At 29.1% G+C, this 21,761-nt stretch overlaps 1 protein-coding gene across 1 annotated transcript in view; it reads left to right on the top strand.

Moving 5' to 3' along the window:
- LOC107440358 (UBX domain-containing protein 4) overlaps positions 1 to 21,761 on the top strand; it is a 59,967-nt gene that overhangs the window by 15,149 nt on the left and 23,057 nt on the right. The window contains exons 6-9 of the mRNA XM_043053774.2: positions 259 to 366; positions 13,932 to 13,972; positions 18,014 to 18,068; positions 18,888 to 19,057. Coding sequence (XP_042909708.1) covers positions 259 to 366; positions 13,932 to 13,972; positions 18,014 to 18,068; positions 18,888 to 19,057 — 374 coding nt within the window. The remainder of the gene's footprint in view (positions 1 to 258; positions 367 to 13,931; positions 13,973 to 18,013; positions 18,069 to 18,887; positions 19,058 to 21,761) is intronic.

The following is a 21,761-nucleotide window of genomic DNA, read 5'->3' as shown; positions in this document are numbered from 1 at the left end:
AAAAATATGCAAGAAAATTTTAGCATATATTTTGAAAAGAGGGGAGGGGGGAGGGCCCATAAACGGCTATGCCTAGGGCCTACGAAAGGTATAATCCGGCTCTGTGTACAGGGAATTTTTTTCCAGATTTGAGTGAGATTTGATTCCTATTTAATAAACTTAACAAATTTATAATCAAGTTAATAAATTTTTCATCCCTCTTCAGTATGGCCATGTTAGATTTTAAGACAAATTAGATAAAAACTCTTCTTATTTCAGGTGTACAGAAAGTCTTACCCAATATCTGTTGCAGAGAAGAGTGAAGCATCCACCCAGAATTCTTCAATCAATCAGCCTTCAACATCTAGTGCTGGATCGAATTCTGAGGTTAATTTTCCTTAATTATTATCCCAGGAATTCTGTTTTAATAAAAGCTGCTTTTATCACATTTGTATTTTAATTGTAAAACTAAGCTTCATTGTTTTGTCTGCTTATTTTACTTTTTAGTACCTTTTCTTTACTTATTCTTTCTTTTAAACTACTTTAAGACCTCTTACTATTTATTAATAAGCTTAACATTGTCTGTTCTGTTTCTTCTTTTTTTTTTGTGTTCTTGCATCTAGCAATCTTCCTCTAAATTCTCATGGTGCATAGCATTTATAAATAGTGCTTAGATGTACTTATTTCGATTTTCGTTTTTTTAGAAACCCTTAAAGGTGTTTTTTTTCATGAGGTGTTTTTAAAAAGTGCTTAATATTCTCTTTTCAAAAATGAGTTTTTTCTTCTTTACCATGTCAATTTTCGTTACGTATTATACAAAAGCGTGCTTTTCACATTGTTCTATTTAACGTCTTCTCATTTCATTCAACCACAATCTATTTTGGCGTACCATCACTCCATAGTGTATGAAAGTGCCAATAATTTTACAGCCGTGCTGGGCTGTGTTTGATGAGATTATTGCACTCTCATGTGCAACTCTGCTGCCTTTTGCAAGATATTCTCAATTTCAAACTTCTTTTTCTCACCTCTGAAAAAGCCGAAAAATCTTTTGATAATTTTTTAATGGCTAATATAATCAAGAAAAAAGTTCTTTGTCTGAAACTAGTTATTTNGATTATTGCACTCTCATGTGCAACTCTGCTGCCTTTTGCAAGATATTCTCAATTTCAAACTTCTTTTTCTCACCTCTGAAAAAGCCGAAAAATCTTTTGATCATTTTTTAATGGCCGAATCTTTGTCAGAAACTAGTTATTGATCGTGTAGAGTCTTGGAAAATTATTTTGCAATTTGTTAATGTATATAGTGCTTAAAAATATTTTTTGAATTCTTAAAAAGTACTTAAAAGGTGCTTATTTTTTGTTGACAGATTTGGCAATGCACCCGGTTTTACTTTTCAGTACTTTTTCTTTACTTATTTTTACACTAACTTTTAATCTACTTTAAGACGCACTCTTACTATTGATAGGATTAACATTGTCTGTTCTCAGTTATTATTATTTTTTTACTTGCACCTAGAAATCTTCCCCTAAATTTCTATAAAAGTTGTTTCAAATGTGGATGATGTCAAAAACTAACAATTTTATTTAAAAACAAATTTAGTCTGTATAAATTTATTCTGAACAATCATTCATCTACAAATTTTGTCATTATTCATCATTCATGATACAAAATTTTGAATACTTATTGATGAATAAATTCATTAGTCATGACTAATTTTTTCTCAAAAAAATCTTTAATAACCAGTGAAAAATGCAAGCATTATGTTATTTTCACTCAAGTTATTTTCACTCAAGTAGTTGCACTCAATTTCAGTAATAGAATACAAATGTAATTAGTTATAAATAATGATTGCTTAGTAATTAACTTCTTGCAACTTGTAATTAACTTCTTGATTACAAGTAATCACAGTAACAAATAATTATTATTTCTCATTACAAGCTGTTATAATCACAACAAAAAATGATTTCAGATAATCATCAGAATTACAAATAATCAAGCCCTGGTGACTACTTGTAATCATAAAGTAAGATTACCAGAAATCATAACTACAAGTTATCATAATCTAACAATTACAGGTAATCTTAAATTCCAGTAATTGTGATATGTATGATTGCAACATGATTAGATCTAATCATAATTTCAAGTGGGCTTGATTACATTGTAATAGGGATTGCAGGTAATTGAATACTTTTAAAACAATGCATAAATTATATATGTAAATGAATTGTTTAGTTTATTAAGTGAAAACTTTTAAACATAAAATTACATAGGAAAATACGTACATAAATACAGGAATTAAATTATATTGTGATTACTTGTAATTAAAATAAACGATTGCGAATTATTAGGATTGAGTAATCAAAATATATGATTTCATGCAATCATGATTACATGCAATTGTGATTGCAAGTATATTTAATTAAAAGATACTATTACAAGTAATTACAATCGCATATCTACATGCTTATAATCTATATGCTTATTCAGTTGGTATGTATGTTGTATGTGTTAGCATATTTGTCTGTATGTAGAATGAATGCACGTATGTAAATACAATTTATAAATGTCCGAGCAATGCATGTAAGTTAGTATGTATGTAGACATACATATGTATATTTAGCATACATACAATCGCTCAAGCACAGATATATTTTAAACTTATTCAATATTTGTACGTATGCATGTATGTGTATGTAGGTAAGTATGCATATAAGATGTAAATATGAATGTTCAGATTTAATACAATGTATGTATGTATGTACAAACGTTATTTATTCATACACTGTATGTATGTAATTTTGCATATAATATGCATTTAAACATGTAACTTTGCATGTACGCATGTAGAGACAATATATATATGTAGGTACATATACACGCAAGTACATTCATAGTATAAATGTAGGTATGTACGAGCATTGGTTGTGCACATAATAACTTTTTTATTCATAAGATATATGAACATATTTATGCATATAAAATCCATGTAGAGACATATATGGTTTGTATGTGTATTGTATGCTCATATGTATGTATGCACGTATCTATGTCCATAATCAAAACATGGGTATGCAATGTATGAGTGTCTGTTTGTATATACAAAACTGTTTATATGATACATATGTATTACTTGCATTATACTTGCAAGTATGTATACTTGCATTATACATATGTATATACAGTGTATTCATGTACGATAGTACAAATAATGTATGTACATACATTATGTGTATGTCTTCGCCCATTAATGCTATGTCTTTTCACGGACCGAGATGTAAAATATCGCTTGATCTTAAATATCTTATACAGGGAATTTAACCATAAAATAAAACAAGTATGAATATTTATTTTATGATATTTTAACTTACTCCAGCGTACCATAATTGTTATACTTAAGCTCTTATACTTAGTTGTGCTGAAAAGTAGTTTACAACAGTTTAGTTACTTAAGTTCAATTTAAAATTTTGTTCTAATATCTATAAAACTCAATTTCATATTGTTTTTGAAAGCAAACTATAATCTAATTTTAAATTCCTAAATATGATTTTAAATTAAATATCTTTTTTGTCATGTAAACATTTCTCTGAACTGTGCATTATGATATATAAAAGTAAATTTCCTCAAAAATTTTATGAAAATACTTGAAACGAGTATTTTATTTAAATATTTTTAAAATGATATAGAAAAATTAAACTGACAATTGATTTTAAATATCGTTTGATTTAGTCATTTTAATTGATTGAGTTATTAGAGGTCGTAATAATTAATGTTTTGAAATGTAGATATCTTGCATAAATTATATACACTGTATTGTAATTATATTTAGATATACATTCATTGGACAAATCTATATGCCCTTATGTACAATTCATGTATGTCCAATATATTTAGATACATGTGGTACAATATAAATATATACCATAATTTCGATGAGAAACGCCGCCCTGGTATGTACGCCGCTCCCTCAAAAATCGACTGACAGAAAAAAGCTTTTCACCGGACACGCCGCACCATCGTACACGCCGCACCGAATTTTTAACAATTAAAGAATTTTGAACTTAACGCAGGTATTGATTAAAGACATAACACATGCTCTAAATATGCATTTGTATATAATTTAAATAGTTAAATAAAAATAAATAAAAGGATATTAAATATTTAAAAAAATAGAAACAATCCTAGTATATAAAATAGATTTTAATAATTTTCTAAGTAAAATTGTATTAATAGTAAAATTGTAGAATTTCTAAGTAAAATTGTGAAGTAACCATTAAAATATAAATAAAATAATTAATATATCATAAACCATTAAAATAAGTAAGAAATTTTTTAAAATAAAATTATTTTACTTTTAAATTAACAATCCAAAATCCTGTTTTAGAAACAAACGATAAATCCAAACAAATTTTGTTCAAAGAAAAACTTAAGAATAATTTATTTAGATATCACGTATCACTATATATTCATATCACTGAACTTAAAAATTCCTCAAATTCAGAACTCTCTGTATCAGACCAAATTAGGTTTACTATTTAATTGTTTATTTCGGGTTAATCTCCGTCACTTTCGGTTCCGTTTGTCCCGGGATGATTTCCGCTTTTTTGAAGCCATTTATCACAGTTTCTTTTTCTCTTTTAATTGCTGACAGCTTAAACGCAGCGGTATAATTTTTCCTCTTAATGGGTGGCATTTGAAATGGATAACTTAAATACAAGTAAGGTTAAAACAAAACGAAAATAGTATAAACGAAACAAAAATATTAACGAAAGAAGAAACAAAAATATTAACGAAAGAAGAATATGAATAAAACAACAACGCATCAGAACTGAAGATAAAACGATAAAAAAACTTAATAATAATAAGCTGAGGAAGATGATGGAAATCAGACAGAAATATGAGCAATGAAAAAACAAATAATAAAAAGCTCTCTCCCAAGCATTTAAAACAAGTTTCTATTTTTAGCGATTCCTCCCCCTATTTTCGCTTCTCAAATCAGGTTTCTTTTTTCAACTGACTCCGCATAGGAAAGTCTTTCTTTTATCCCTGTCTGAAATTCTCACACACTTTGCTTTTTTCCCTCTGCACTGACCCTCAGTGGAAAGTTTGAAATTCTTTTTGAGCATTCTAATTGTAAGATTATTAAAGGTTATTCCAAGCTCGTCAGCATGCTTTATTTACGAAACATTCACATGTTTTTGACAACCAGCTAAAGAAAAAAGGGGAGTGGAGAGAGGCATCCATGACAAGTGGAAGAGTCATATTTCCTGGAAAGAACAGGGGGTGGGGGAGCGTTTGTTTTACAGTTACCTTATCACTGGCCCCACCTTGATTTTCTTCATTCATTCCTTTCTGATTTATGCTTCTCCACTACACCCCAATTTCCTACACTCAACAGCTGTCCATATGGCAGAAGGGAAAGAGAGACTTTGTTCTCTTATAGATAGTTGTCTCTAGAAAATGATTCCAAGAAAGGATTAGGGAGGGGAAAATTCCAGGTGCGCTGACCATTCCTTGGAGTGACATTAAGCATGAAAAAATAAATAAAAAGTACAATAACAGGTGGAAAAAATGAAGATGAAATTTCCAGTGCGGTTTCTAAAAAGCAAAATTTTTGAAAAAAAAAAGTTATACTATATAGGCCGCCCCACTAGATACGCCTTCTTACTAAATTTTCAAGTTTTAAATCTAAAACGCCACGGCCTATCTCCGCGAAATTACAGTAATTGGTATATACATATATACTGAATTGTATATACATATATTGTTGCTTGAATACACACATCGAAAAAGTAATCACGATTATAAGTAATTGATTGCATAGCTGTAGTTGCCTATAATTGTTTATTCCTGCAATTAACGCCCAACTCTTTAATGTACGTCTGTATATATATGGGGGTACGTTGTATGAGCTAACTAATGTATATAAACTGCTATTATATGTGCATACGCAAGTACATTGTATGAACATACATTTTGAATCTACACCTTTGTACTTGTTTTGCATGTACACATATACGTACGCATTTGTGCGTGCATGTAACTACGTATGTATATTTTTACATACACACATATACAATGAATAAATCTATTCATTATTCGGGAAGATTTTGAATAATTATTCATCATTCATTTTTCTGAATGACAAATGCCCATCTCTGTCCCCTGAGCCATCATGGCTCTAAAAATAGATCTACACACAAGATAGATCTCACAGAAAAGTACAAAATTTATCTACCCTGTCTTGTATTTCATCTCTGAAAGTTAACAATAAAATGAAACAGCATAAAAACAGACAGACCGTAATAGCTTCGATTCGATGGACTTTCTTCAGTGTCTAAACATCGAACTTTATTCTACCCTATCTTCATTTTCATCTTCTCTAACTAATTTATTTTAAGTCCTTTATGTGTAGTAGTATAACAGCAACATTAAAGTCATCGGTATAGGTCGCCGAAAAATCTAATTTTTAGAATGGAAATTTACTCCCCCTCCTAATTTCACAAGAGTTCCAATGTTCCAAATCTAAATTTGTAGCAAAATCCGTACTCCTGGTATTCTATTAAAATGTAAAGTGTTTTTATTCTGTTCTTTAAAAATTATGATGTTCTTTCAAAAAATGAAGGAAAGAACATCACTTCTAGAGCTAATTATCTTTTGAACTTCTGTGATTTCAGAGTTTTTTTTAAAATTTATTTATTTTTTATTTTATCAATTTAATATTGGAGTTTAGTTTTTTTATAATACACTTACTTTAAAGAAGAAGTAAAACAGCTTTAAATAACTACATATATCTGACAGTATTTAGTTATTTTCTTTTGTATTTTTTTCAGCTATTTTATTGCTTCAACTCTTTTTCCAGTTTTTTAAGTTTACAATCAATAAATATGAAGATGCATAGTATAACAGTTTTGGTTATACCTATCATTTTACTTAATGTTATTATAATGCTTTTTTAAATTTATTGTTGTATTTATGTCAGAGAAAATAGTAGCTTCGGTAAGTCATGAAAAATTCTTGGATTTATTCATGGAAAGTTATGGATTTTAAAATCTAAAATGTATCAGATATCCTGTTTAGAGCTTCCATAATCTCATAGATCAATCATAGATGATTTTCCGGAAGCAGAAAGCTCTCAAAACTGTAATGTACGTCGCAGAACAAACAAAGTCCTGTGGAACAATTTGTATCTTGAATAAGTGACAGCGTTTTCCCTGCAAACCTACCTTGTCTTGCAGAACAATCCCCAACTCTAATCTGATACATTCTTCTGTAGACCATAATGACCTGAGGGTTTAAAAGCTTCCCCTCAAAATATAACTGAACTTTTCCTCCCACCTTATTCATCACCCCTTCAGATCATGGGTATATGAATATCAGTACCCGGAAGACTTCATTGCGCATTATCATCTTATCCTCATTTCAAATGTAGAATGAACTGTAAAAATACAAAGAGTGCATCACAAATGTTTGGCCGGGAAAGTATGTTTCAAAGAGTGACTTCAAAAGACTAAGCTGCGTCTTAAATAATTCTCAGCTTTCTATCTCAGATGCAATGCAAATCACATTGATTCCATGTTGGAGCAGATATTTCGAACGTTGTTAATGTAATTAAACTCTTCTTTGACCACTTGCTCTTTCCCAGGAATGATATTGCTTGAGACATTTGACACCCTGCACAAATTTCAGCTCTCCCATATCTTTGCCATTCTGAGGAGGAAATTAATGAAATACCTTTGGGCTATAGAATTTTTATAAAATGGGTGTATCAGTTTTTAGCAGGAGAAATCGATCGCAATTTTTGTCAAGAGAGCTTCTAAAGCAAGCCGTAAAAGAATTAAATTCAGAGATTTCCAATTTCGTAAAGTTTATGACTTTTATATTTTCCATTCCCATTTCAGAAGCAATTTGTGAATCGTGGGGATCCACGGTTGACAGAATTGTTTCTAAAAGACCAAATGCTTTCGATGGAGATGAAAAAGTTGTTGGAACAACAGACCAGCGATTGTTTGTGTTTACAAATGGTGCACCATCTGGGAGCTCGTCCCTTCGAAAGATTTTTAAGATCTTATTTTAATGTTCGAACCCTCGTATCATAGGCATTTTATTAATAATTCATCATCGTCATTAACAAAATTTTGTACTTCAAAAGTGATTAAAAAAGTAACAAATCAAGAATGCTTGCCTTGGTTTCAAAAATAATGTAGTGTATCTGTGTATGATCCTGTATTTTAATAAATTAAAATATAGTATTTCAACGTAAAGTTGACTTTTTTTTTCGCTGTGAAATTCTTGCAGAACATTTGTATAAATTAATAAGTCCTGTTGCAGAACATTTGAAAATATTCTGCTTATGGGGATGTTTGCTACTTGTCATAATTGTGCTGTTCAAAGCAAGAACTTCTATCTAGAAGTTTTTTTTAATCCCTCTCTAAATTAAATGTTTTCTATGAATTGCTGGGTTGTTTTAATAATTTGATTCAGATCAAACTGAACTGTTATATACTACCAAGCTTTATTGTGCAAAAGTGTGCTGATTAAAAGTTTTGAAAGTTCAAAGCATCAAACTCAAAAACAATCTTTTAATTAAAGCTTCTTTATCTTGTAACTTCTTTAAATTATATATTTAAAAAAAATCTTGTTAGGAATAAGGTACATTTATAAAAAGTTAATTCAACAATACAAATAATGTAAATTTGTTTAAATTTAATGCAGGGGTCTGTCTAGGCTTTTCTGAGAGGTACCTATTTTGTGAAATTTTAGACATAATTTGTGAAAAAAAAAATTATATTAAAAGATCAAGACAAAAATATGGTAAATTTTTATATATTTTTCCCTATATATTAAAAAATAATTTTGCTATTCAGGGGTCTGTCCAGGCCGAATTTACTACCGTTTAGCGGTACCTTCACAAATTCAATTTTAGGTGAAACGGTAGTTTCACAAATTCAACTTTAATAAAAACGGTAGTTTCACAAAATACTTTTTCTTAAAATTTTATTTTTGTATCCCTTAAGAAACGATAAATCTATATTTTTACCATGTTTTTGTATTGATTTTGTAATATAATTTTTAATTTTTCACAAATTATGTCTAAATTTTCACAAAATAGGTACCTTTCAGAAAAACCTAGACAGACCCCTGCTATTGTAAAATTTTGGGCTTAAAGTTGTATCCAAATTGAAAAATTCAAAAAGATCATTGTCCAATGTTAAATTTCAACTGGAATTTTAAGAAAAAGACATGCATTTAACAGTACTTGCACTAAGAGTTATTTTCATTATGAGAACGTTTCCCACCATGTCATATTGAAAAAAATTTCACTGAGAAAAATTTTTTCATGTAAAAAATAAAGGTCTGTTTGATTAAATTAAGAACAATGTTCAAATATTTAGAATAAAATTCGAATTTCAACTGAGAGAGAGAGAGTGTCTCGGCTTTAAAAAAAAACAAAACAAAAAAAAAACACTGCGAAGAAAAAAAGCTCGCTAGAATAAGCTTTAAGTAACCGTTTAGACTTACCATACCACCCTATCTGACCTATTCGCATATGCGGAATTACCCAGGGATTTATCGTTTCATATGAGGATACAAAAACAAAATTTTAAGAGGCGAGGTGGAGAATCTTAGAACTTGCTTCCTTAAAAGTATTTTGTGAAACTACCGTTTTTTCTAAAGTTGGATTTGTAAAGGTACTGCTAAACAGTAGTAAATTTGCTCTGGTCAAATCCTTGTAATGAAGCCTGCGGACTTTAGAGAACTTGATATGAAATATTTGCAGAAACAAAATACATTCAACGCATACATTACAACTTTGAAATATGTGAATTGATGATGAATGCTCCTTCTGCATTAATTTTTTATATATAAAAATTGATGGATTCTAAAGGATAAAATTTTTAATACAGACCTTCGATATTTTAATTAAATTTCTGCGTTGATGTTCTTTTATCATTGAACAATTAAGAAAAGAAAAAACAATGGGAAAAGTGACCAGTTGTTTATTTCATTTAAATTTATCCTCTTTTTNCTCTTTTTTTTTTTTTTTTTGGTTGACTTGCTACATAACAGGTGATTAATTTTAGGTCTACTGTAGAATCCTATTTTAATTTAAACTTTTTTAATAAATCAATAAAGAAAACTCAAAACGACTGAAATAAATTGTATTAAACTTAAAATTTCCATTTGTAATGTAGCTATCTATAGGTTTTAACTGTTGTTTTAATTCACACTATACCTTCTGCATAATAACAGTAGTATTATCAAATTAATCGGCAGCTATGATAAATTATTTAATAAAAAGGTTGAGTTTAGTGAGATCCAAAGAGTTTCAAATCACATTTTTGTGTTCCAAAAATAAAAAGGAATTAGTAAGTTAATGTCTGGATAGATATCTCAAAGTTGGGATATTATGGGTTACAACTAAGCAATCGACAACTATAATGGGTTACAATAAAATTATATTAGCAAATTGATTATTGAATGTCTGATCGAAAAATTTTTAATGTTGTAATTTTTACACACCCGTATGCTAATAGGTTATCAAGCTAAAAAGGAAACATAATTTCAGCCTTTAAATAATTTACATTATATGTCGTAGGGTAATTGTAAAATCTGGCTCTTTGCGAACTGTGCTTTCGATGATAGCAGTAAAGTCATAAATTTGATGGAAAAAATTGTGTTTTACTGAGTGATTTTTCCTACCAAAAAGAAATATATATACCCCCTAAATCCTAAAAAATAAAAAAGGGAATTCCTGTATTTTTTTATTCGATTACAGTAATTTCCATTAGATAAGTTGCCTAACAAATTAGAATTATATTAAATCCAAGTAATATAAGCAACAGGAGAGATTATGACTGTAAAAAACAGATTACCACGTTAGCTGCCAGATCATGAGTCATCGCGTGACTACAGTTTGCATCAATAAAACTGATTAGGTGATAGCATATTATCATCCAAGCATAAAATATGTTTCCTCTTGACAATAGCATCTACAATTCTGTGACATAACATTGCTTCAGGTTACTGCTTGAGTTATAAAACCAATTTCTCTCTTTTGCTATAAGATAAAACAACATTCTCTCTCCTATTCTTTGCCGATTTACTCCTCCTCAACTACAAAATGACTCTTGATTTGAATTTACTCTCTCAGTGGCGCGACAGCCCATAGAGGGCCAAGGCCTACTGTGCCCATCTCAGTTTTCTTGACCTTGGGCTCTGGGGTGCAGGAGCAGATGTTCCGGTCAGGTGGTCAGCCGAACGCGAAACCCCCAGTGTTTAGTTCCCAAGCATGCTTGGTACTCATTTATCGACCCACTGAAGGGATGAAAGGCTGAGTCAACCTTGCCCGGCCCGAGGATCGAACCAGGGACCTGTGGCACGACAGCGCGAAGCGCTACCGCTCAGCCACCGGGCGATTTGAATTTGCATTCTATAAAATAATTTTATTTATAGTAAATTTATATTTTGATTTAAAGTTTTGTCAAATTGAAAATAAAAAATTTTTTTAATGGGAAAAAATCGATTAAAGTTTTGTCAAGACTTGCCTTAGGTTAAGAATTTTGAAATTTGGCTAATTTACTGGCTAATAATGTGAAATCCTTAGCACGGCTCAGCTATCATTTTTTCAGGCTTATTGCAGGGAGTTCATGCATTGCCATGGTGCATAGCGTTTTTAAAAAGCACTTAAAGGTGCTTAATTTTCCCTTTTCGAAAATGACCTTTTTTTCCCTTGTCGATTTTCGCTAGGCATTATGCAACAGCTTGCTTTTCACATTGTTCTATTCAACGTTTTCACAAATCATTTAATCACGATCCATTTCTGCTTACCGTCAGCCCGCAATGTATGATAGCACCCCAATCATATTACATGTTTGATGAAATACCTGGGAGTTCGCATGTGCTTTTACTGAGCTGGGTTCGGTGTGATTATTGCACTCTCTCGCGCAACTCTGATGCATTTTGTAAGATATTCTCAATTTCAGGTTTCCTTTTCCACCCTCGGATATCGAACTAAAGAATCTCTGGTTCATTTTATTAATGGCTAATATAATAAAGAAAAGTTTTCTTTGTCAGAAACTACTTATTTTATCATGAATTGAAAATTATTTTGTACTTTGTTAATGTATATAGTGCTTAAAAATATCTTTTGAGTGCTTAAAAAGTACTTAAAAGGTGATTATTTTTTGTTCAAAGATTTGGCTACGCACCTTGGTTGCAAAGAGGTTTGTAGAAAATCAAATTACCCTATGACCTATGTAGAAATAAAATGTTTATTATCTCATCACTTTACTTGATAAATTTGTATTCTGAGAATGAATGATTTCAATAAAATGGAAGTATTTTAAGCATGCACATTTTTTATTTTACATATTATCTTCTAAACAAATGTCTCAACAAAGCTTACAGCATACAATTTAGGAAAAATGATAAATTGTTTAGAGCTACTAGTTTCAAGAAAGGCTATTAATGTATATTATATTGTATAGTTATTAATTATTTTGTAACAAAATTCATTCAATCACAGCTTTTTTGAGTGAAGGGCCACTTGTATAACAGATGGACCAGTAAAAGATTGCAGACAATTTTATTGATATTATTTGAACATCAGGGTCTCTATTTCTCCTATTTATTAGTCTCAAAAATAATATAGTTATATGAAATTAAATACACACGTTACTTGAAACTACAAATGCAAAACCAAAGATTTAAAAAAAAAATATCAATATACTTTTTGAACTAAAATTTAAAAAAAATAATAGATTTTAATTACATATGCCTAATGTAATACAAATGTTTATTATTTGTTGTAAATTAAACTTGACAGTAAAAATAGCCGCTAATGTTTATAAAATAAACGTGAATTTTTTTTTTTTTTAGTGAGTAATATAAACCAAAATTAAATGGAAACTTTCTCATGGTTTTAAGAAAATCCTGCTATTCCTATAATTAACAAAATTATTTTAGAAATTGAATTTAAAACAATATTATTAGCAAGGCAAAAGATTCAAAATTTAATAAATTATAAGAAATTTTATTGAAGTGTTACATATATATGTATGTATAAACATTCTTTCTTTTTGCTGGGTTTGGTGAGATTATTGCACTCTCATGTGCAACTCTGCTGTATTTTGCAAGACATTCTCAATTTCAGGCTTTATTTTTCACCCTCTGATATCAAACTGAAGAATCTCTTGAACAATTTATAATGGCTTATATAATCAAGAAAAAAAGTTCTTTTTGTCAGAAACTAGTTATTTTTATCATGATCATGTAAGGTCTTAAAAAAATTTTTGCATTTTGTTAATGTATAGGGTGATTAAAAATATTTTTTGAGTATTTAAAATGTGCTTATTTTTGTTGAAAGATTTGGTTATGCACCCTGTTAATGAAACCATATAAGAACACTTTTATAATAACATATTGTCCGATAATAATATGTAACTGTAAAAGTGTCCTTATATTTTATTAATTCGGATGCCTAATTTTAATATATTTTCTTATTCATAATTGTAATGACAATTTTTTTTTTATGTATTATCACTAGGAAACAAAAATCTTAAATGCTAATTACTAGAAAAATAAACTTTGAGCATGTAATATTGGAAATATTAAATTTGCTCATAAATATTTAAAATTAAGGAAGAGAGTCTTAAAAGTGAGTAATTTACATACGTTTGGGGCTGTTGTTTTTTCTACTTATCGAGTGTTGGTTTCTGGTTTTTAGAGTTCTCAACCACACAACATTAAAAAATATATTTTCTTCATTAATCTAATTCCTAGTCAATATTTTTTTTTTTACCCTAATAAAATTTACACTTCATGATATTCAAAAATTATGTCCTTGTATAATATTCAATGCATCTATGTGGTGACCTGTGTAAGTCACTTGTCTTCGTTGTTCCAATAAATGATTTTTTTTTATGATTTATGAAATATTCTTTCCTTTCTAGCCATCAGACACTAACCAGTCATTGGAGGATAAAGTTGAGAGGTATATTAAATTATTTATTTTAATGTTTTTCCTTCATTTAGGTTAAGTAAATAAATTTTAGTTTACACATTCATAATAATTGTATGATAGTTAAACACTCATTTCACAAAATCTGCTTAATATTTTCCTCTTTTATTTCCTTGAAGAGTAAAAGCAATAATGATGATTATTGTAACAATTTTCTAAAATTAGAAAAAATTTTGCTAGTCAAAAAGTATCCTAACATTTTATTATAGTGATGTAAAAAAGTGTATTGTAAGCAATAAAATGAATCATATTAAGGATGAAAATTCTAGGTGTCAAAGAAAGACTCAAAATTGGACCTTTTTTCCCTTTTTTAATGAACGTTTAACTAAATAGAGAATAATAAAAAAAAAAAGAAATTTCTCTGTGAAAGTAGTTTACTTGGAGAAACTGAGGTTCAAATATCTGTAGTTTAACTGTAGATAATAGATTACAATACTTCTTTAAATAATAAAAGTATTTTTTCTTAAAAATTTTAATAATTGCAGCTATGGATTCTAATGAAATTAAAATTATTGATTTTTTTTTTTAAATACAGTAAAACCTTGGTACAACAATATTTTGGGAACCAAATAAATATATTGTTGTAGCTGGATATATTGTTATATCGAGGGCCTACATACATTTGTGACACAATAAGATTTTTTTTAAAACAATGTTTTTTGGTTAATGGCGGGCACTTGGCTCTATTTCTCATTGGCTTCAGAAATGCCAGAATTGCTACTCTCTTAACATTACCCTGTGAGCACCTGTGGCTAAGCCACGGCGGTGGAGTAGCATCGCCCACGTCATAGAATCACGGACTCGTTTATAGGGCGAGTTACAATCACACAGAAGAAAGGACATTGTACACACAGAGAGAGAAGGAAACACCAGGACTGCCATTGGAGACTAAAAAGGCGACTAAAACGACTATTTTAAAGCAATAGCAACTATGGCGACTATTTTAGTAGAAATATGAGTAAAAACAACTAATTTGCAATGATTTGCGTAAAATCTGCGAATTTTTTAAGCCAAAGCGACTAAAGTGAAGAATAGCTTCATGAGCTTCCCCCATTTTTTTGCCATGGTTTCGTTTTATCCTAACTTAATTATTTCTCACTGTTTGATGCCAAAAGTATGACAGACTTATTTAACCAATCAGACTGATGGTATTGGAATTCGCACTACGTGAATGCTGCTCCAGTCCTGCTTCAGAATGCTAATGTAATATCTCTGAGGATTAAGTTTTTTCCCCTCTTTTTAGTTTGAACGAATTAGAAAAATTGTCTTTAATTTCACAAAATGTGTTGTTAATTTTTTTAGAGCTATTTAGAATAGAAAAAAAGGTACATGGTGATATTCGTTTTGTCTAGTTGCGATCGTAATTTTTTTGATAAGCTTTAAAATTTGGAAATGTGTCGGTTATGAAAAATAAACAAAATAAAATGGAATTAAATTGCAATATTTATTATTATTATTTTTTAATGTCTAAACTAAGCAGCTGCAAATTAGAACCGAGAAAGGAAATTCAAGTTTCATATTCATCTGTTCTGTAACAGATAAAAAGGAAACTCCCTGTTTTCATGCGTAGTGTGAAAGAATATACTGTTGGCAAATGCACAATTAAATGTACATTTTTTACAGAATATGTGCATCTAACTGCATGTTATTTGAATTTTATGTTATTACAGCACAAATAATTGAAATTATGTTAGAGGAGGATATGATAGCAACTATATTATATATCTTGGTGACTTTAGGAGACTTTTTTTCATAAGATGCAACTAAAGCAACTATTTTTCTTGTTTTCATCCAGTGGCAGCCCTGCAATAGTTACTGGGAAAGGAGTAATTTTTTTTATACGTCTTTTGATTTGAATATTAAATTGATTTAGTAGCAGAAAAAATTTATAACTTTTTTTAAACTATGCTATGACTCTTGTACTATTTTCCGCTTTAATTAGAGTGCTATGTAAGTCTTGAATTAAATTATATGATAAATTTTACTATAAATCAAAATTGAAAGGGAGAAAATTTTAATGTTTATTTTAGTCTAATTTGCTATTNTTTTATAAAGGATAGTGTTTCTAAATATGTTCTAGAAAAAATAAATTTAAAATTTTGAAGAAACACTTATATTTTGAATAGTAACCAAAATCTTGTACTTTTGAAAACTCACATCTTTTGTAATATTTCATTTTCATGTGATATTACAGAAAAATTTTCAAAACTAGTTATGTGCTACCGTATGCTACTTCCATCATTTTCATTTTGATTGTGTAGTGTGATGCATGTTCTAATTATATATTTTCTTGGCAAACTTCAGTTTCTGACGGGTTTTTGATGGTTTAAACCAGTATTATACCCTTGTCATGTCAAAAACCACTTTTTGATGTTAAAAACTCAACCCTGATCTTGGAGACTTTTTTTCATATATGATGCAACTAAAGCAACTATTTTTCTTGTTTTCATCCAGTGGCAGCCTTGAAACACCCATGCTCTGAGCAGGATTCGAACCCGCAGACATCAGCTCTGCAGTCAGGCACGCTAACCACTCGGCCACCTGGTCGACTTTTAATGTTATTTATGTATTAACTATAAATAGATTTATCCATTATATGAAAAATTAATTTGCTGTGTGTTAATTATGGTTAAATATTAAAGTTAATTTAAATAAGAAAATAAGATCATAAAGACACCTGAAAACCGTTTTTATTGAAAATAGTCCAATATTTTTGCTTGTTTATTCATCTTTTTTACTGTTAAGTCAACCAACAAAGTATGCATTGAATCCAAAGCATGAAAGTGATTTTCGTTTGTGAACGGTGCTCCACCCACCCCTATGGAAAAAATTCTTTTTTTTGTGATCAGCTTTTAACATGAAGGAAATTAAATCAGATAGGAATCTGTAACTTCTTAGGAGATAAGTGAGGCAATTCTAAGAAAAGAAGCTTTTGGGGGCAGTGAGTCCTCTCTTGTCAGAAAAAATAGCAAAAGATGATAAAATAAGATTTTTACATTATTTGTAAATCAATTATAATTAGATAAAATAGGGTTGAAATTTGGAAAAAAAATGTTCTACAGGGGTTTATTGCTTCAGAGGATATCATAATATTGAGAGAAGGATAACATTAATTCATATGAAAGTTTGTCGGGACCATGAAACATTATCGTAATAGGGAGAGTTATTGTTGTATCGGATATCCTACTGGCGAGAGCTCACTGTATATTGAAATTAAGTTTCTAACTTAGAAGGACAAGTTATGAATTATTAAAATTTACATATGCTGTAATCGTCAATCGAGTTCTCAAGTTATTGCCTCACAAATTTTTTATTGTTGCAAGTTGTTTCCTTTATTCGTTAAGCTCTATTTTAAATATTGCATGTTGAGATTTTTTTTTTTGTCAATACTTTATTTTAGAAGGCACACTTTTCTTCCATTAATATCCAAAGTTTTTGTTTTAGGGACTGTCCAAAAAATGCATGAAACACTCACAGAATTATTTTTTTAAATGAAATTTCGCCTAATTATCTCTGATTTTTTCCTATATTTTCTGAAAGACTACGTGTTCAGTTGCTAATGTAGTCTTATTTTCTTTTATTTCTTTCATTTATTTATTTTTAAAAAAAATTATATTTATTTATTTATCCTGTTTTTTTTTTAAATTTTTTTAATAGCTGTCTGGAAAACTGTTTAGGGAAATGTGCAAAAGAGAAGTGTCAAAATTGCTTAATTACTTATTAATATACTATATTTTATTTATTATTTTGTATTCAGATAATATTTTTAGAAATATAACTCAGCAATTAATTTCTTTTTTAAAATCTCTTAAAATATTTGATTTTGATAGGTTTTAAAAATTGTAGAATAACATCCTAAAATTTTATAAATTTTTCAAATAAAATGAAGTTTTTGGCAGGTTTATTTTATACTTTTTTGTATTATGCACTATTGATTATTTATCTACAAATATTATTTTAAAAAATGGTGATTTAGACATTTATGTGTTAATATTTTTTTTATTACTCTTCCAGAGCAAAGGTTTTGATAGAAGCTCAACGACAAAGCAAAGCTGCTGAGGAAAAAGAGGTAAAATATCAAAATACAAATGAATAATTTAGTTTCCAACTAATTTAGTGGTTTCTCAAATTTTAAATGCTAAGATTTAAATTTAAATGCTGAGACATATGAAAAGTTTACAAAAGGAAGTTTGCACAATTAGCACTTAAATGTTAAGGTATATTTTTATTTCAAATTTTTGTTTTTTTTAAGAAAAATGTTAACATATTTATTGTGTTGTTAATCTGAGGTCTCATGATTCACAATTTTAAACATCTTATTGTAATTGTACCCTATTTTAATCTTCTCTCTTGCAAAATGTATGAATCTATATGTCAAAAATTTTTAAATCTATATGTTTTTTCTGGGGATATCAGTAATAAAAATAGATGTTCATATTTACAATTTCAAAATTGCTCCCTCCCCGACCTCTAGTAGTGTGGGTGGAAAATTAAGTTTGATATTGGTTTGCTTTAAAAAATATATTGAATGCTCAGATTTTCCCTCTTTTGATTTGATGTATATTTAAGATATTTGACGTTTTGCAAAATTTCTTTGCACCTTGTATACATGTGTGTATATATATATTTATATGTATATTTTGAGGGGAAAATGTAACTGAGCTTCCAATCTTAAGAAAAACCAGAGAATTGAATTATTTGACCTAAGAAATTTAAAAATTTTCATCGCATCAAACATTGCCCAAAGAATTGAAGTGCGGTACATCACTTTTAAAACTAAAAATCAATTAATACATTTCACAGAACTTTTAAGAGTTCTTTTTTTTTTTCTTCCCTACTCTCAATGCTAGATTATATATTTTGTTTGACAAACTTTCAATCATTTTAGAAAGAAAAAAATGATGAAATTGCTCGAAGAAATATGGGTAAAGCCATGCAGCAAGCTAACTTAACTAAAAAAGAAACTGAAATGCAAGAATGGGCTAAAAACCGGGCAAAAGATAAAGAAGAGGAAAGACTGGCTCGAGAAAAAGTCAAAGCTATGATTGCTCAAGATAGGTTAGTTATCAGTGTAAAAATGAAATGTTCTGTGCACAAAATAAAAAAGCAAGACAATTTGAATAACTTTTGATCTAACAATTGGATTTTCATGTACCAGGACTCAATCTTGATGGTTCAAGGGACTGACCTAAAATGTGCCAATCAGTGCAGACGATATTTTAAGTTACCTTATTAGACACCGAGACATTCTTTCTCTGCTCTGAACAAAAACTTAAAATTTTCTGCTTTGTTGTGTGAACAATTTTGCTTAATTTAAATTAGCATGATATATAAGACATAATATATAGATAAAAACTGCCTTTAAGATTTTAGAATGTAATTTAAAAAAAAAAAACTGAAAAACTTTTAAAAGCAATATTTTATTTATAAGTGAAAACGATATTTCTTTTAGAAATATTTGTTACTTTTACTATTGAAAGAATTTTAAAATTCCAGAGTAGTCTAAATATTTAAAATTTAAATTATTTTCTTTAATCAGGTGATCAGTAATTTTTTTAAGCCTTTAGTGAAGAATGAAGCCAAACCCGAACTTGTGCAATTGTTTTTTTCTGAAATGTGTTACTTAGTTTTTATACTTACTTTTTTTTGTTATACTTTGCTTTAATATTTATTTTGTATATAAACTAGTAGTGGTAAACTACAGTGCAAATCAAAAACCAACGTCACGATTGATTCTGAGAAAAGTAGCATGACAACTATTTTCCTTCTATTGTTAATGCCAAAATAGAATTNCAGGAATTTTATTGTAAAAGATCAGGAAAAACCTGCAAAAGTCAGGATATTGTTTTCACAAAATAGTGTAGGAACCCTGTAGTGGTAAACTGCAGTGTAAATCAAAAACCAACGTCGCGATTGATTCTGAGAAAAGTGGCATGACAACTATTTTCCTTCTATTGTTAATGCCAAAATAGAATTTTAAAAAACAGATCAAAAAATTTTATTTATTTATTTTTGCAATGTGTAGAAGATGCCATACAAACGTGCCAAATATATAAAAATCTCAATTTTGAATTTTGTGTCGCTTATGTTGATTTTTCAATTGCACAGAAATATATCCTCATGTTTGTGAAAATTGCAACTCCATGAAGGAATTATGCGAATTGAACCTAACTTGCATGAAATGTATACTGAGGTAAGGCATGCATGAAACGAGAATTGACAGATGCTTGTTGTGGATTTAATAGCCATGTTGTCATAAAGATTCTACATCACCTAAGATTTTGTGATCCGCACTGTGTCGAATATCATCTGACTTCTAAAAGATCTGTTTTTTTATAAGCGTTTTTGATGTGAAATATCTGTAACTCTAGGTGACATTGTAGATTTTATTTTAGAAATTTTCATGATTGATTTTTTTTTCTGTGGTTTAACATACCAGAAACTTGCAAAATATCTCGTAATTTAAAATAAGCCTATACGGTATACTACTTGCAAAACAAAGATCTGTTTTAGTTCGATGCATGATGAAAAATAAATCTATATTGAATTATATTCTTTTAAGAAACTTGATAAAACATCTTTAAATTTTCTTAACAAAACGTATAAAGAGTCAATTTATATAAAGGTTTTGTGCTAAATGTTTTACTTTAGGATTATAACTACTTTTTATAAAAGCTTACCCTCCTGACATTTAAAAACTAAAATTTTAGATTACATTGTTTTGAGATGCTGAGCAATAACTCCTGTATTTATTGATAAAGGAGTATTTGTTGCAGTTTAAGGAAAACATTTCAAACATCACTTTTGTTACATTTGTTGTTGTGGCTTATCTTCCTAATACCGTACAAAGTCAGACAAGGTCCATCAGACCCTAAGAAAATCGAGGACCAGAAAGGGGAGATGAGTATATAATGCATTAGTTGATGAAAATGGGGACAGGCTGATGAAGATAAAGAAAGGGAACTGCAACTAAACATTTGTCAAAGGCCTCAGCTTTTGAAATTTACAGAAAAAAATAGTAAATTTAGAAAATTTATTGTTTGAGTTGAAAAGAAAATAGTGAGTTCGAACCAAAATTTTGATATATTTTAAATGAATGATTTTATGTATCCTCTTTCTTCCATCGCAATTATTTTTGCAGTATGTGCATAATTTTTTAAATGTAAATTTTTCTACAATTCTTGCAGAAAAATTATTGATTTTGAAGTCCTTTACTTCCTTGTTACTTTCCATGCTATGTTAAATCAGTTTTATGATGACCCACATTTGTCATTTTTCTGTGTCTATTGTTCACAGTGAATAGTCCCATAAGAAATACAGTATTAATTGTATGTTTTCAACGAAATAGAAAATGATATGTTTTGTTAATTCACTTTGCATTAAGTGGTACAGTCGTCCCCACATAATTGCATATTGGGTAATCCAATAACTTGTTTATACAGATAAAATTTAACAGAACCAAATCATTACAAATGAAACTAATGTTAAATTTCCTCGTTTAAACGGGTACTTGTTCTTTCTAGTCCCCGCTTAATTGCATAAAGAGGAGTAGAGATGATTATGCTCCGGAAAAATTCAGGATTTCCGGAAATCCAAGATCCAGAAGTTTCAAGAAATCATCGATTATATTTATAAATAAAAATTCTTCTAAATGTTTGTAATTTGTAAATATTTTTTCTGGTAGAATAATAAATGTGATTAGAGGTAAACTTATACATAATTATTCATTTAAATTATGCTACATATAATTTATTTTGGATTT

This window comes from Parasteatoda tepidariorum, chromosome 2 (assembly GCF_043381705.1).
Source record: "Parasteatoda tepidariorum isolate YZ-2023 chromosome 2, CAS_Ptep_4.0, whole genome shotgun sequence".
NCBI lineage: Eukaryota > Metazoa > Arthropoda > Arachnida > Araneae > Theridiidae > Parasteatoda > Parasteatoda tepidariorum.
This window is presented reverse-complemented; position numbering and strand designations above follow the sequence as displayed.